General features: G+C 43.6%; 1 protein-coding gene across 1 annotated transcript in view; it reads left to right on the top strand.

Moving 5' to 3' along the window:
* CLCN6 (chloride voltage-gated channel 6) overlaps positions 1-13,877 on the top strand; it is a 1,280,196-nt gene that overhangs the window by 758,571 nt on the left and 507,748 nt on the right. The window contains exon 16 of the mRNA XM_044075232.1: positions 13,675-13,834. Coding sequence (XP_043931167.1) covers positions 13,675-13,834 — 160 coding nt within the window. The remainder of the gene's footprint in view (positions 1-13,674; positions 13,835-13,877) is intronic.

The following is a 13,877-nucleotide window of genomic DNA, read 5'->3' as shown; positions in this document are numbered from 1 at the left end:
GCTTATAGAGAGAGAGGATCAGGCACAACAACACCATCATACACCCCTGAGTTATTGGGAGCCCAATGCTGCTTACAACAAGGGGAGAAGGGGACAGAGAGGTGGAACAGTATGGAGGGGGAGAGACAACCACAGTTGCAGGAATTGGAACTAAACAAGTATACCATTATACACAATGCACAAAGAGATTTTAAGATGTACAACTATAGTGTGTTAAACATTGGTGTTAATTGGGCAAAGTTATTTGAAAAGGGATTTGCCTTTATACCTACCACAAGTTTAAAAAGCCCTGATTCATAGATTAGTACTAAGCTAACTGCCCTTGCAAGCCATTTTAAGCTTAGCCAGTTATCCCTAGTGAGACTCAAACCCTGCACCTTGTGTTTGTAAGGCAAACACCTTAACCATTAGGCCACCCTCCCTCCCTTTATTTTGTTTTTTTCTTTTTTTTTTTCTTTACCCTTCTGTAGCAGGGTCCATCTTTTAAGTACCTCAGATTATGGCTAGACCCGTCTCTGTCCTTCAGCACTCATAGGTTCATAGTTTAGTACTAAGCTAACTACCCTTGCGAGCCATTTTAAGCCTAGCTAATTATCCCTTGTGAGATTCAAACCCTGCACCTTGTGTTTGTAAGGCAAACACCTTAGCCATTAAGCCATCCTCCCAACCCCAGCTAAAGTTATACACTAGAAAAATTAACTTTAGGTTGTACTTCAATGACAACAGACATGTTGAACTTAATTCCTTTTCAGCCAACCCTATTAAGGGACCTAGTATTTTTAACCCCTGTTTCATCCTACAGTTTTACTCTTTGAAAAGCTGTGTGAATTTAACTTTAGAAATTATTTAAAAACAACTAAGCATGCAAGAGGTCAACACAATTTGAATGATATAGAAGCAACAGTTTTACAAGAAATAATGAACAACAAAAGTCTGAGTGTTATGAAGCCAGACGAGGGGTAGTGGTGGTAATGGACAGGAATGATTATGTAAACAAAATGTTCAGCATGTTGTACTCGAACACTTACAAGGGAGCTTCCATCAACGAAATAAATATAGCCTATCATCAAATAGATCTTATTCTTGACCTTTGGGTTAGGAGGGTGGCCTAATGGTTAAGGTGTTTGCCTCACAAACACAAGGTGCAGGGCTTGAGTCTCACAAGGGATAATTGGCTAGGCTTAAAATGGCTCGCAAGGGCAGTTAGCTTAGTACTAATCTATGAACCTATGAGGACATGCTTTGAATAGTCAAATATCTATGGAAGAACAGAATTTCCTTAACATATGTAACCCCAAGATCCCCACAATATTCGGGATCCCAAAGGTTCGTAAAAATGTCCATAATTCATTTTCTGGTACTCTCTCCATACAAAATGATCCACCTAACCTGCAAAGAGCTAGTAGCTACTTGTTTAATGTTTACTTACAAAGACCTTATTTGACAAAAATGTATTTTTCTGCAAATGTTCAGTTTACCCAGCCTCCAAAAGGACTAGTAACCTTCTGTTTAAATGTTAACTCACTAAAAGCTTATTACATAATGTATTATATTTCTGTAAATGTTTTAATTGTTCTGTACAAATCTTTATTCTTTTGTAACATGTAATGTTAAGTTGTCTATTTCGCCTTCATTCTTGCTGGATGGGTTCGGAGCCGATCCTCGGCTCCGACTCGGCAATCTACTAAAGCTTGAGAGCTATTTACTGGCTCAAGGCCCTCCCTATATCCCACAATACTAGGCGTCAGATCCCCAGATCTCGTTTGCCGCTTCAGCTACGAGGTTGCAATTTTACTTGGCTCCAGGTCGTATTAATCTTTACTTCTAATATATATATTAAAAGTTAACTAAGTTATTTTTATAGCTTTCTGGTTAGTTAACTCTCTGTTTACTCCCTAAAATTCCCTCTTAGAAACTCGTTTTAGTTAGAGAGTTTCTTCCCTCCCCCCCCCCTTTTTTTCTCATTGGCTAATCTCCCCTCCCTTTCCTTGTATTAATAGGGTAGTGTTAGCTCTTTCACTTTATTACAGTTTGTAGTTTTTGTATATATTTATATATAGTTAACTGTGTAGTTACTAATATTGTTAGCTTAACTAGTGTGTGTGTGTTTTTTCTGTGTGTTTAAGCACTAGTGAATTTTTTCTTTGGTATCCATCATGTCTAAGGATACCAAAGTTTCAGGTTTCAAGAAGTGTGACTCGTGCTGTCAGAAGATGTCTCTGACAGACGGTCACACTTCTTGCATTTATTGCTTGGGCCACCTACACCTGCAGGACTCTTGCTCGGTCTGTCATGCCTTCAGCCCGAGAGTCCTGCAGGAGCATAGGAACAAGCTCATCCTGAGAGGCTTACTTAAGCCAGAAGGATCCCCGACCAAGCCTTCGTCGGGTAAATCCTCTGCCCGCCAAGCCGTCGGCTCCCAGTTCGGAGCCGTCGCCTGGTGGAGCACCTGCCTCCTCGTCGGCTCCGGCTGGAGCCGACACCTCTAGACCTCAGTCGGCTCCGACCTTACTGTCGGAACCGTCTTCGAGCCGAAAACGTTCTAGGTCCCCTTCCCTAGAATCGGTTTACTCGGCTCCGAGGTCCACCATTACTCCAATCTGAGAAAAGCCATAGGTCCCACTCATCTCGGTCCTCCAGGCTATCTGATCATGACCTAGAGAGGGTAGTCAGTAGACTCCTTAAGTCGCAGGCCCTGACCAAAATGTTAACCAGCCCATCTCAACAGACTGTGGCTATCCCGGTATCTACAGCAGTTCCTCCTCAGACTCCCTTATTGAGTTCGGAGCCGGAGCTGGTTGGGGCTCGAATCTTGGTAACATCGGAACCGATACCACACCTTTCGGCTCCTTCGTCGGCTCCAATCTCTTCCTTGGTTCCGTCCTTGGAGGGATCTGGGCGCCGAGACTCCCTCGTCGGCTCCGAGGGGGCGAGTGGCATCAGACTCTTTCTGAGCCCGTTCTCCCTCTCGGAGCATCGGCGCAGGTGAGCTCGGCCCCATCGGCCTCGGAGCCATCCCTCTCGGTGCCGACAGGGATTCTCGTCTCCTTGGAGCGGGGACCTTCTGCTCTGCCTGACAGGGGCACCTTCGAGGTCATGAGGAGTGTGCTGACTACTGAGTCGGCCCCTAGATCAGCCCCTTCGGCTCCCCCCCCATGGTACCTGCATCGGTCTCTGTCCACCCTCCTGACCCCAAGCGTGGAGAGCAAACTCTCCAGGTCGCCCTATTGGGTGTATCTTCCTCTTCCGAGGCCTCCCCCGATCCTTCGGAGGAGACCCCCCAGAAGAGAAAATGTATGAGGAAACATGTCGACTCCCCCAAGTCAGTCACGTCTGATACCGACTTGGAGGATTCGGAAGGGTCCCCAAGATCCCCCTCTGAGGATGTCTCCTTTTCAGACATCCTAGAGGTCCTTAAGCAGAGGGGGAACTGGACTGCCCTTAACCCTTCGCAGGATGAGTCGGTCTACCTGGACACATTTGGTTCTCGCCCTTCCACCTCCTGGGTGTCTCCACCTTTCGACCTGCTAATGGAAGTGGTGGCTCGAAAGGCGTGGTCAGCCCCGGACACAGTGGAACCAACTCCCCGTAGGCCTACTAAATTTATTACAGCCCCACCCAACAAGCAATTTTTGACAAAGGGTGTCCCTGTTGATGATATGGTGGTTGCAGCAGCCACAAAGAAGGAGCTGGCTGACCCTTCGGTGCCTGTCCATCCACCTAATAAAGAATCTAGGACAATGGACAGGTACGGGAAGCGGGTGTTTTCCTCAGCGACTTTTTTCTATGCGGTCGCTGAATTATCTGTGCCATTTCACCCGTCTCCAAAGGGATCTTCTCAAGGAACTGGGTGATACCCTTCAGGATCCATCAGCTGCGGGGGCTCAAGATAAGATTAACTCCCAGCTGGCGACCCTTAATTCTATCGTCAACTCCTCCATGCCGCTCATTTCTTATGCAGCCGATGGGGCGAGTAGGGCCGCAGGTACAGGCGTGGATTTGAGAAGACATGCCTGGATGCGGTTATGCAACTTTGCTGACCCCTTTAAGGTGTCTTCACCAATACCCCCTTCGATGGTTCGGCTCTGTTTGGACCACAGGTGAAAGATACCCTTACCAGGTGTGAGCAGGAAGGCAAGACTCTCTCTGCCGTGGGAGTCAGTTTTTCCACTCCCTCTAGACCATTCCCCAAGGGTCAGAAGAGTGGAAAAATGTGGTTTTGGAAACCCCAGGGAGTTGTGCCTGACACACGTGGCGAGTTTCCCTCCAGGGGCAGGGGAGGGAACAATAATAGACGCCGCCCGAGGGGCAGAGGGGGAGTGCAAAATCAGGGTAGCAGAATCGTTCTCTGACAAACCCTTTCAGCACCCCTGAGGGGCTGCCCGACTGTCCGCCTTCGGAGGCAGTTGGGGGAAAATTGTCACTGTACTCAGAAGCCTGGCATCTCCTCACACAAGACAAATGGGTACGGTCTATCATATCCGAGGGTTACAAGATCCCCTTTGTCCACACCCCGGTACAAACAACCAAGTCCCTTCCAGATGTTCTACCTGGTCTAAGGGAACAGGCAGTGCTAGAAATTTCAAAACTGCTAGACAAACGAGCCATCCAGCCAGTCCCAGCAGACCAGCAAGGATCCGGAATCTACTCCCAAGTTCTTTTTGGTGCCAAAAAAGGCAGGGGACTGGAGACCCATTTTGGATCTCAGCAGGCTAAACAAGTCTGTTCAAAGAACAAAGTTCCGGATGGTCACTCTCCAGTCCATTCTACCCTTTTTGGGTCAGGACAATTGGATGTGCTCCATAGACCTTCAGGATGCGTACTACCATATAAAAATGAACAGGCGCTCCAGAAGGTTTCTCCGCTTCCGGCTGGGAGCCAGTCACTATCAATTCAGGGCCCTGCCCTTTGGTCTCACCACAGCCCCAGGGTGTTAACCAAATGCATGGCAGTGGTTACAGCTCACCTGAGACGGCGAGGATTCCAGGTGTTTCCATATCTGAACGACTGGCTCCTCACTGCTCCCACCAGGCATCAGCTACTATGAGCCAGGGATTATACCATCCAAACTTGCTCCGTGCTAGGTATATCAATAAATTTCGAAAAGTCTGCATTGTCGCCTTGTCAGTCTATAACCTTTATTAGATGCAAGCTTAAATACAAAAGATCTGTCTGCAAGGCTTCCTCTCGACAGAGTTTCAGAAATCCACCGACATGTGCAAGCCTTACTACAGTGCAACAGGATTCAGGCCAGAGTCGTACTAAAGACCTTGGGCCTCATGGCAGCAGCAATCATACTAGTTCCCCTGACTCGTTTTCACATGCAGCTTCTTCAGTGGATGCTTTTTACCCAATGGTCCTTTCAACAGCTTCCAATGTCTCACAAGATAATAATCACTCAATCGTGCAAAGACCACCTGGCTTGGTGGATGGTCTCCCCTCTGATACTCCAGGGCAGACCGTGTGTTCTTCCTCCTCCTGTTGCCACAGTGACCACGGATGCCTCCCTGATCGGGGGGGGGGGCATTTTCAGGGCAGGACTGTCCAAGGCACCTGGCAACCTCTAGAGTACCATCTGCACATAAATGTATTGGAGATGAGAGCGGTGCTTTCGGCATTGCAAGCTCTTCAGGACTCTCTACCCACCGGGACTATTGCAATTCAGATAGACAGTATGTCTGTAGTGTGGTACATCAACAAGCAGGGCGGAACCAAGTCCTATCTCTTATGTCGAGAAGCACTCAGACTCTGGCAGTGGGCGATCTCCTCTCAACGGTTTCTGATAGCAACGCACATCCTCGGGAGGTCCAATGTCATAGTGGACAGGCTAAGCAGAGCTATTCTCATGCCTCACGAGTGGTCTCTCAATCAATCAGTAGCGGACAAAATCTTCCGCAGATAGGGTCAACCTTGCTGCGACCTTTCTGCAACCCCTCTCAACAGCAAGTGCGACGACGTCTTCACTCTCTTCCCCCTTCCCGGCCACTCCCCCAGAGATGCTCTAGTTCACGAATGGCCCCGGGGTCTTCTGTACGCATTTCCACCTTTTCCCCTAATTCTCAAGCTAATTCAGAAAGCAACCGCTTTGGGATCCAGGATGATCCTCATTGCCCCTTACTGGCCTCGACAAATTTGGTTCCCGTTCCTGCATCGCCACCTGCTGGAGCAGCCGTGGAATCTGGACCCAGTGCCAGACCTCTTGGTTCATCAGTCGGGCGGGCTGCACCAGTCCCTTCAGTCTCTCAACCTTACTCCTTGGTTGCTCCACTTCCAACTTTAGCCAGGCTTCCGCTAATTTCTCAGCCGGTGTGTGTGAAATCATACTTTCTTCGCACAAATATGCCACCAGGAAGACTTATGCTAGTAAGTGGAAACATTTCTCCTTCTGGGCAGAGGCTAGGAATATTGACCCTTTTACAGCCCCTGTCCATCATGTTTTAGATTTTTTAGCAGAGCTCTTTCAAGCTGGTTCCTCCTCTGCCACCATTAGCGTCCAATTAGCTGCTATTGCAAATTTCCATGCTAGCCTGTCAGAAACCAGCATCATGTCCCACAAACTTTGCAAGGCCTTTCTCAAAGGAACTTTGTTACTTAGGCCCCCGGTCAGAGATCCCCCGCCTCCGTGGGACTTGAACTTGATATTGGCTTCCTTGATTCTCCCCCCCTTTGAACCAGCGGCTTCCTGTTTCTTAAAATTGCTCTCCTGGAGGACTCTCTTTTTGGTAGCCATCACATCAGCTAGGAGAGTTTCGGAACTTCAAGCCCTCTGTATTCGTCCTCCTTATCTTGTGTTTCATAAGGACAGAGTTTCACTTAGGCCTAATCCTTCGTTTTTACCCAAGATACCCTCTGAAACAAATCTGAATCAGTCTATTGATCTGCCTGTATTTTTTCCTAACTATTCGAACAAAGCTGAACAAAATTTGCACCGCTTGGATGTTCACAGGCAGTTACGTTTCTACTTGGACAGGACTAAGCAAATAAGAAAATCAGACCAACTTTTCCTGTCCTATGCTGAGGGCAAACAAGGACTGCCAGTTTCCGAAGTAACCTTATCCAAGTGGTTGTCCTCTATTATTACCTTGATTTATCAACTCAGACATAAACAACTCCCTGCTAAACCTAAAGGTCATTCCACCAGAGCATTGGCTACGTCAGTAGCCTTTCAAGCAAGACTACCAATGGAATCTATTTGTGCCGCAGCCACTTGGGCCACTCCTCATACATTCATTTTGCATTATAAGTTGGATGTGGCCTCTAGGAATAGAGCTGAGTTTGGTTCCACTGTGCTCAAGAGTCTGTTCCGATGAGCCACCCAGGACTAAGGTGCTAGGGACGCTGTCCCATCCAGCAAGAATGAAGGCGAGATAGACAACTTAACATTAAGAAGTTATGTACCTACCATAACGTTCCATGTTAGTTGTCTTCTTCTCGCCTTCTTTCTTGCATCCCACCCTCCATCCCCGTAGCCTGGACAGACCGAGAAGAGTCCCCTTTTGGGCCCTTCTTCTTCTGGACAACTCTGATGTACATTGTGTCCTCCTCTGTCTTTGTTCTATAGTTTTCCTTGTGGTTGGACAGGTGTCCTTGAATCTTTCTTTGGTGTTAGCTCTGCCAAACGAGATCTGGGGATCTGACGCCTAGCATTGTGGGATATAGGGAGGGCCTCGAGCCAGTAAATAGCTCTCGAGCTTTAGTAGATAGTCTAGTCGGAGCCGAGGATAGGCTCCGAACCCATCCAGCAAGAAAGAAGGCGAGAAGAAGACAACTAACATGGAACGTTATGGTAGGTACATAACTTCTTAATATGTAACTTGCAATATCCTTTGTTTCAACAAATTTCTGGAAGAATGAGACATTATAAGGACATCACTGTCCTTTATGATTGAGCTCTAGGTATAGTTCCCTCTGTAGAACATATACATTTTCATGTATTTTTATAAATGCATAATGCTAGGTACCAATTCATGTAAAATCAGCAAACAAGATGTGGGGTATGTTAGGGATTGGTGCATTATAGGTAAGGGAGAGGCTTGAAAGCTTTTTGGTTACCACAAGCTTCAGTAATGGCTGAGTTGGATCCGAGGTTAAATGCGACAGCTGAGGAAGAATAAAAATGGACAGCACAGATGGAATGTTATGGTCAGTACATAACTTCTTTTTATTGCCCTAATAGTACTTCCTGGACCATGGCATGCTCTGTAAAGTCCTACATGCAGAGATATTAATTGTAATAATTCAATGGGTACCTAGTGTTGCATTGTATCTCTTTCTTCTTTGATGCAAAAATGAGGGGCTGAAGATGCTTTGTTTGTTTTTTCACTGTTATTTGAGTAATCATTGCTCCACAGAGATCTTAGCATCCTTACAGTGTAATGGAGCAGCCAACCTAACCTTTAAGAATTTCTTATTTATATATCAAGGATAAAAGTGTCAATTTTATGAAGATTGATCCCCCTGTGATTCTGTAGTTGCTGGCTTCAGAGCTAAGAACATATGTGCTGCTTCTTTCTGAATTTGTTGCATCTTTTTTTCTCAGCAGCTTGGGAAGCCAGTCTTGCAAGAACATATCATGTCCTTTCCATTGTTATTCTGTAGCTGTATGAATATTCTTAGTTTAGAATGACAGCATTAGTTGTCCATATTGTCTAACTTTCTTCAGAGAAACTACAGTGATTCCTGTATGAGAAAGTCAGTTTGTAACTTAGGTTCTTTTATTTTTCTTCTTCCGTGGTCCAGTCACTTTTTCCACTTTTTCAGTTTTCTGATTGTATTTAGGTAAAAGTTGGATTATGCCAAAGAAGGTAAGTTGTTTAAAGTCCAAAAGTGTTTTTAATATTTCTGCATTACCTAGTTGCTTCCAAGTAGAAGCTGACAAGAAAGCCACCTGCTTAAGAGACAAGATGGTGGTGTAGCTTGTTTATTTTATTGTACAGTAAACTCTCAGTTAACCGGAACTCAAGCAACTGGCAGTCTCTCACACAGTCGCTTTTGCTTTCATACATGCATTCACTCACTCTTTCTCTCTCCAGTTTCTCACACACACACACACACACTCTTCAGCTTTCATGCATCTCTCTGATTTCTCACACACAGTCACTTCTGCTTTCATACATGCATTCACTCAACTGTTTCTCCGATCTCTCTCCCACACTCTCTTCAGGTTTCATACATGCATTCACTCACTCACTCTGATCACTCACCCACACAGTCACGTCAGCTTTCATACATGCATTCACCCAGTCACTCACTCCAATCACTCACCCACACAGTCTGTTTAGCTTTCATGCATGCATTCATCCAATCACTCACTCCGATCTCTCACCCACACAGTCTCTTCAGCTTTCATACATACATTCACCCAGTCACTCACTCTGATCACTCACCCACACAGTCTCTTCAGCTTTCATACATTCATTCATTCATTCATTCATTCATTCATTCACTCGCTCACTGTGATCGCTCGCCCACACAGTCTCTTCTGTTTTCATATATGCATTCACTCACTCTTTCTCTCTCCGACCTCTCACACACACACTTCCATATGCCACTTTCAAGCAGCCAGAAACTACAGTTGTCCGGCATCTACCAATCCCCATGGGTGCCGGTTAACTGAGAGTTTACTGTATTTTTATTTTGTATTTTATTTTGTTTTACATTTGTTAACTAGATAGGTGACCTGATCCACATTTTTTTTTCAGCCATAACCTGGGCCATGTAGTAATTCATAACACAGTGTATAACAAACTTGTAAAGTTTACTACATATAGCAGCAAACTAATATATTACTCACAAATATAAGATGCAAGAGTAAAAACAGTGGATTTCAGTTCACAGTAGTATTAGTGTTATAAAATGTGTCTGTAGTTTGTCGAGAAGTAGTACAGAAAATAAAACAGATAAAGATGTTATAGAGAATGGCTTTGTAAATAGGGAGCATCCATAACAGAGCTAATAAAATTTCAGCAGAGAGGATCATTTCATTAGTGTAGCAGTTCTTATGTAGCTCCATAACCCTTACTGCACCAAAAGTATGTTATAATTATTAGCAGTCTCTTATTACTGAAGTTGGTATGTCAAATTTATCTGTACTTTCATATATGCATTACCGTATTTAACCCAAATATTGCCATTAGAGAGCTGTATGGGACATTAATGAAACAGAAATTAACGTCAGTGCTTTGGCAAGCAGATGAAGGAGAAAATTAGCCTGCATATCTGAGACTATCACAGTACATTTTCTTGGTTGAATAGGATTCTAGCATTTTCTTAAACATTGAGAGGTAATTAAGTGCTTTTAGTTTAACATTTTACTCCATGAAGCTGTAGAATTTTTTCATCACTGTCGGCTCAGGGCCTACGGCCCTTAAGTCTCACTTCAGCCCACTGAGTGTTCACCAAGTGCAAGTGAATGTAAATTAAGGTCTTAGTAACTGTGTGGTGTCATGACTTCTTTGGCTGTAGTTTGTGCTGCATATCATAAGCACACTCTTTAAAGGTGGATGGTATTTTTCCTTCATCAGTTTGAAGATAAATGTATTCACTAGAAAAGTTAAAAAAAAAAAAAAAATTCTGACCTTTACACAAGAGTGCCACTTCCACAGATATGTGTTTGGTAAGATCTTACCAACTGTTGACCAATAGCCATTCAGTCTCCTCTCTCAAAATTCCTTGAGAAATGTATCCCAACACAGCTACTTCTTTCATTTCAGACAATAATCTGCAGTCTCCAACACAGCATGGCTTCTGCACTAACCACAGCACTTCTGTAGTCCTACTTAATTTCATAACTACTATAGGTCAAAACAGAAACGAGAGAAGCCTACTTAAATACTTTTGATGCTGTCTCACACACAAAATTATTATAAAATGTATCTTCTCTAGGCCTAGATACAGCCACACTTGCTTGGTTTGACACTTACTTGTCCAGAGACAACAGCCTGTTAAATGCCAAAGTAACATTTCTCCTTTCCTTTCCTTGAGAGTTCACCAGGGCTCCATTCTAGGTCCCCTTCTTATTCAGCATAGTCATAAATGACCTCCACTCAGTAAGGAAACATGCAAAAATTGTTCAGTATGCAGATGACTCCACTCTGATATGCACTGAAAAATAAATAAATACACTCTGCCAACTAACCCAAAATTCATGTACCTCAGTTAAAACATGGCGATACATTTCCCAGCTTCTTCTAAACCTCAAAAAATGCAAGCTCATTCTTTTTACCCAAAAATAACTCTATACCCAGAACTCCCTCTTCACTTTAACCTCCTCAAACAACATAAAAATTGAATAAGTAACCCACAATCATGTAGTGTAAAGATTGATGACAACTTGAAATTTGACCACCATGTAAAGTGTAAGGAAAAAGATCAAAAACTGGGGCCCTCTGCAAAAACCAGACCTAACAGATAATACTAGAAAATACATTGCTTCAAAGTTCCTCCTTCCACTTCTCTGTGCAGCTCCCTTTCTCAGTAATCTGTAGGTGACTCAGACCAATCTCTCTGAGCAGTGTCACAATTAACTTACCAAATGTGCTGCTAACGTAATGTGCCAGTCTCACCATTGTGTACCACTGAGGCAGCTACACAGTCTAGAACTGCCTGGCTTCATCCTAACTATGTACCATCCGTAGCCTTATTCACAAACTTTAACATTGTTCTAGCATAACTAATCTCTTTCAGCAATATTCTCCAAACTGGCCTCCTTGCTCAGTAGTTAAAAAAGGAATCTTAATAACTAAATCAAACAACTCTGCTGATAACTACCTCTCTTCCTGCTACATTTCTGAAATCTGGCACGCCATCCCCTTTGCATTTAAACAAGTGGCTCAGGTGAAGTCTTTCAAGTTTTAATTAAAACAACACCTAATGAGCACATGGCTGTAATCCTGCTCAACTCCTGGATAGACAAAAATTCCTATTCATCCATATAGTGCATTCTAGATGCTGTTCTATCCCTCACTTTGTTTAAGGACAAATTATTGACATATCTATGGTTTGTTTCTTTATCACCATTTTCCATAAACTAATTACTTCCTCCCTTACCTCTTCCTACTCTCCTCCTTACATCCTCCCTTCTTAATGTTATTACACCCTCCTATATTCCTCTTCACCATCACCTGGCTCACTAACTTGCTTTTTCTCTCTCCTCTTCTTTCATCCCTTCTGTATCTCTCCATCTACCCATCCAGATACCATACATGACAGTGAAGCCTCTTTTCAGTGCACTAAACCTACAGTAGCTGTTCAACCTTTCTGTCTCAGCTTGTTTAGTAATCATTTATTTGCATCTCTGCCACTCCCCTTGCATTATCCAACCACTTTCTGTGGTGACAACTGTATTTATTTAACAGATTGAATAACCTAATAAAATAAAAGCTTGATAAACATACCAAAATATTTTTTAGTTATAGCATGTTCCATTACAGAGAATAAATAAATAAATAAATGGTGTCAAATAGGTCTGTGGTATGACCTACTGCATTCTTGATTGTGATGTTTATCTCAGACATGTGCTAGTCCATTGGCAAGTTGATGTTTAGCAGGGTGGGTCAGGACATGTTAACAGTGTACATCATCCACACAGTTAAAATAAATACTGTACTCGCTAAGTAGGTTGGTTGTGGAATACATTATCATGCAATGTGTTCTGTTTTCACCAGGAAGTATAATTTTGATGCATTTTTGGAGACAGTAAATATATTTCAACATATTAGCTGAAAGACCATTTGGAGCTGTGGCCAGTAGGTCTTGAATAAGTACTGTGAACTGCTTGTCTCCAGGTCACCGTTCGGCCACGGTGGTGCAGCGATTAGCGTTGCCACCTCACAGCAAGAGGTTTTCCGGTTCGATTCTCGGCTGGGGTGCCTTGTATGTGGAGTCTGCATGTCCTTCCTGTGGTTGCGTGGGTTTCCTCCGGGTACTCTGGTTTCCTCCCACATCCCAAAGACATGCTATAGGTGGATTGAACACACTAAATTGGCCCTAGGTGTGAGTGCGTGCGTGTGTGTGCCTTCTGTGGAAGGTTGGGTGCCGGGCTGGCAACTCAAAACTGTAAAAACTCCACTGTCAGTCATGAGCGGACATGTGATCCGCTGTGGCGACCCCTAACCGGGAAAAGCCGAAAGAAGAAGAAGCTTGTCTCCAGGTCACCAGTGCACCATTTACAAAGCACTGTAACTTGGGCTTTTAATCTAAAAGCAGAGCTTCATTTTGTAAAACAAACATATAGGCTATTCTTACCTCATCTTTTTGTTGTATTAAATTTTTGTGCTTTTTTTGTCAGACTTGCTAATTGGGATTCTGTCATAGTAATAGGACCCTCTAGGAGTCCTCTTAAAGTACGACTACCAAATCAAGAGTCTGCCATGTCAGTAGATCTTCAATGTGGTTTATTGAAGCAAGTCTTTACAATAATTAGATTTCTTTTTGAGAGTATTTATGACTTTGGGACTTATTTCCTGTGTATATCCTTAGAAAATAGAAAATAAGAATCTGCTGAAGGTTTATAATTGAATATGATTATTGTCCATGTGTATGCCCTTTGTTATTTCTAAATATTATTCACATTGTATCCAGCTAACATAATATCAACTAGAAGGTTGAGAGCCTGTTTGATGGAAAACTTTTTTTTTTTTTCATTTTTTTTTTATTTATTTATTTTTTTTGCAGTTACATTGGTTTAGGCCATATCTACACTGGAACCTTTGCTCTGATTGGTGCAGCAGCATTCCTAGGGGGCGTAGTCCGCATGACAATCAGCCTGACGGTTATTCTAATTGAGTCAACTAACGAAATCACATATGGTCTTCCAATTATGATCACGCTGATGGTGGGTATGCATTTGTATGAATTGTTTGGGTGCAAAGGTGAAA

This window comes from Protopterus annectens, chromosome 1.part1, assembly GCF_019279795.1.
Source record: "Protopterus annectens isolate FY-2018-M chromosome 1.part1, PAN1.0, whole genome shotgun sequence".
Taxonomy (NCBI): domain Eukaryota; kingdom Metazoa; phylum Chordata; order Ceratodontiformes; family Protopteridae; genus Protopterus; species Protopterus annectens.
The sequence above is the reverse complement of the archived record's forward strand: the minus strand, read 5'-3'. Positions and strand labels throughout refer to the sequence as shown.